At 41.5% G+C, this 1,727-nt stretch overlaps 2 protein-coding genes across 2 annotated transcripts in view; one reads left to right on the forward strand and one right to left on the reverse strand.

The window, feature by feature from the left end:
- LOC106811160 (SAYSvFN domain-containing protein 1-like) overlaps nt 1–382 on the reverse strand; it is a 2,657-nt gene extending 2,275 nt beyond the window's left edge. Inside the window, exon 1 of the mRNA XM_014814703.1 lies at nt 218–382. Coding sequence (XP_014670189.1) covers nt 218–352 — 135 coding nt within the window. The 5' untranslated portion in view covers nt 353–382. The remainder of the gene's footprint in view (nt 1–217) is intronic.
- A 188-nt stretch (nt 383–570) lies between these two features.
- The window catches only part of LOC106811157 (WD repeat-containing and planar cell polarity effector protein fritz homolog), a 16,117-nt gene continuing 14,960 nt past the window's right edge, over nt 571–1,727 (forward strand). Inside the window, exons 1-2 of the mRNA XM_014814700.1 lie at nt 571–587; nt 731–914. The gene's annotated coding sequence lies outside the window, so the exon portion shown is untranslated. The remainder of the gene's footprint in view (nt 588–730; nt 915–1,727) is intronic.

Raw genomic sequence — 1,727 nt, forward strand, 5'->3', positions numbered from 1 at the left:
TCTCTCTCTCTCTCTCTCTACTATATATATATATATATATATATATATACCCTATATTTACAGAGCACTCACTGTATTATGTATACTGTGTATGTGATAATGTGTCTGTGTTTTATCACAATGTGCAACATGTTTTGTTTACAACAATTTGAACGAAATTACGTCGGGGTAAATATGAAAAACACCTCATATTCTACTTTCTTGTTTCAAATTTCACCTCTTTGTGAGTATCGTTCGTCGGTTGTTCGGGTTTTCTCAATGTAATGCTAGAAAACAACTCTTTGTAATAAGAATATCTCTGCGGCTGTGCTTTTTTAGCTCTGTAACTTGCTAACTTAGCTTCCACTTCCATGAATGTCGAGCCGGAAATTGGTGGCGCTGAAATCCGGATCTTGTTGTTCGTTAATTTTTGTTTAGACTGGTACTCGCTCCCACCTCGATTACTCAATGGGACCAATCGATGTTCCCATCGAGTAACTAAGCCGAGAGGTGGGACCGGGCACCAGTCTAATTTTTGTTACGGTTACGAGTGCCATCTACCGTGAGCGGTCGACCGTAAATAATTACATGTAGGCCTACACATTTTGGTTTGTATTTCACTTATTTTGGTTATTAGTAATACGATTATTGGTGGAATTTGTGCAAAACCTTAACGTATTATTACTAAAAATGGAATGTAGTTCCTCCCCTTGTGTTTAACATATCAATGCAGCGATATGGTTTTGCTTAGTTACAGGTTAAGGAAGTCTGACTGACTACACTCACTGACTCATGCAGTAACACGTACACTCACTGTGACTGACCATGGCATAGATAAACACAACATGTGATGATGTGTTTGTATATCTCTATGAACTGACCTAGCCACATCACAAGTTACCTCACTACGTGGAGACGTCGTACAGCCTGGTCGGGTTATGACTCACATTAATAATCTATAATGACTATATAGCTCTAGTAACTATAGTAGATAATAAATAAACCCGCACCCTCAGATTAGCAAAGCGGAGTTATAACGTCTGCATTTGCGGACTATAGTAACTATAGCCCGCGTACAGTTGCCGCAGGGGTCTATGTCCTCCAGGGTACTGCCGGAACGTATCCTGGGTACAGTCCGGTATACCGGAACGTACCCTGGTAATAAATATTACTATCTAATATGCCGGACCGTACCTACTCGCAGCTAGGGCCTGCATACCTCCCAAATCCCATTGGCATTGGTTGATACAAATCACGTGCCTGAAACTCCTGTTTTAATAAAACTTTTATGGTGCATTGTCACCCTAACCCTAACCCTAATCCTAACCCTAACCCTAACCCTAACCCTAACACTAATTACAATTTAATTTAAACAAGTGCCGCGGAGCGACAGCGCTCATCTAACGTCTACTGCGGTGACTCTGTGGTGGAGTGGTTGGATTCTAGTAAACCCTGTTATTCCCAAATGTGTTCACATACACGCCGAAACAGTGGAATGCACAGGGATGGTATCAGGAACCTTCTCAAAGGAATGTTCGTTGGGATCGTTATGAAAGTTGCCATGAGATGGACACTTAAACGTACGCGTACTACGTACGATGGGAGCTTCCATCTTTAATCTGAAGGCAACAACTATTTGCAAGACAGAATAGGTAAGCACTCGGATGGAAGCTCCCATCATACGTAGTAGCAACAACTATTTGCAAGACAGAATAGGTAAGCACTCATCCATTTACCTACGCAAGCCT

The sequence above is a fragment of the Priapulus caudatus genome, unplaced genomic scaffold (genome assembly GCF_000485595.1).
Source record: "Priapulus caudatus unplaced genomic scaffold, Priapulus_caudatus-5.0.1 Scaffold510, whole genome shotgun sequence".
NCBI lineage: Eukaryota > Metazoa > Priapulida > Priapulimorpha > Priapulimorphida > Priapulidae > Priapulus > Priapulus caudatus.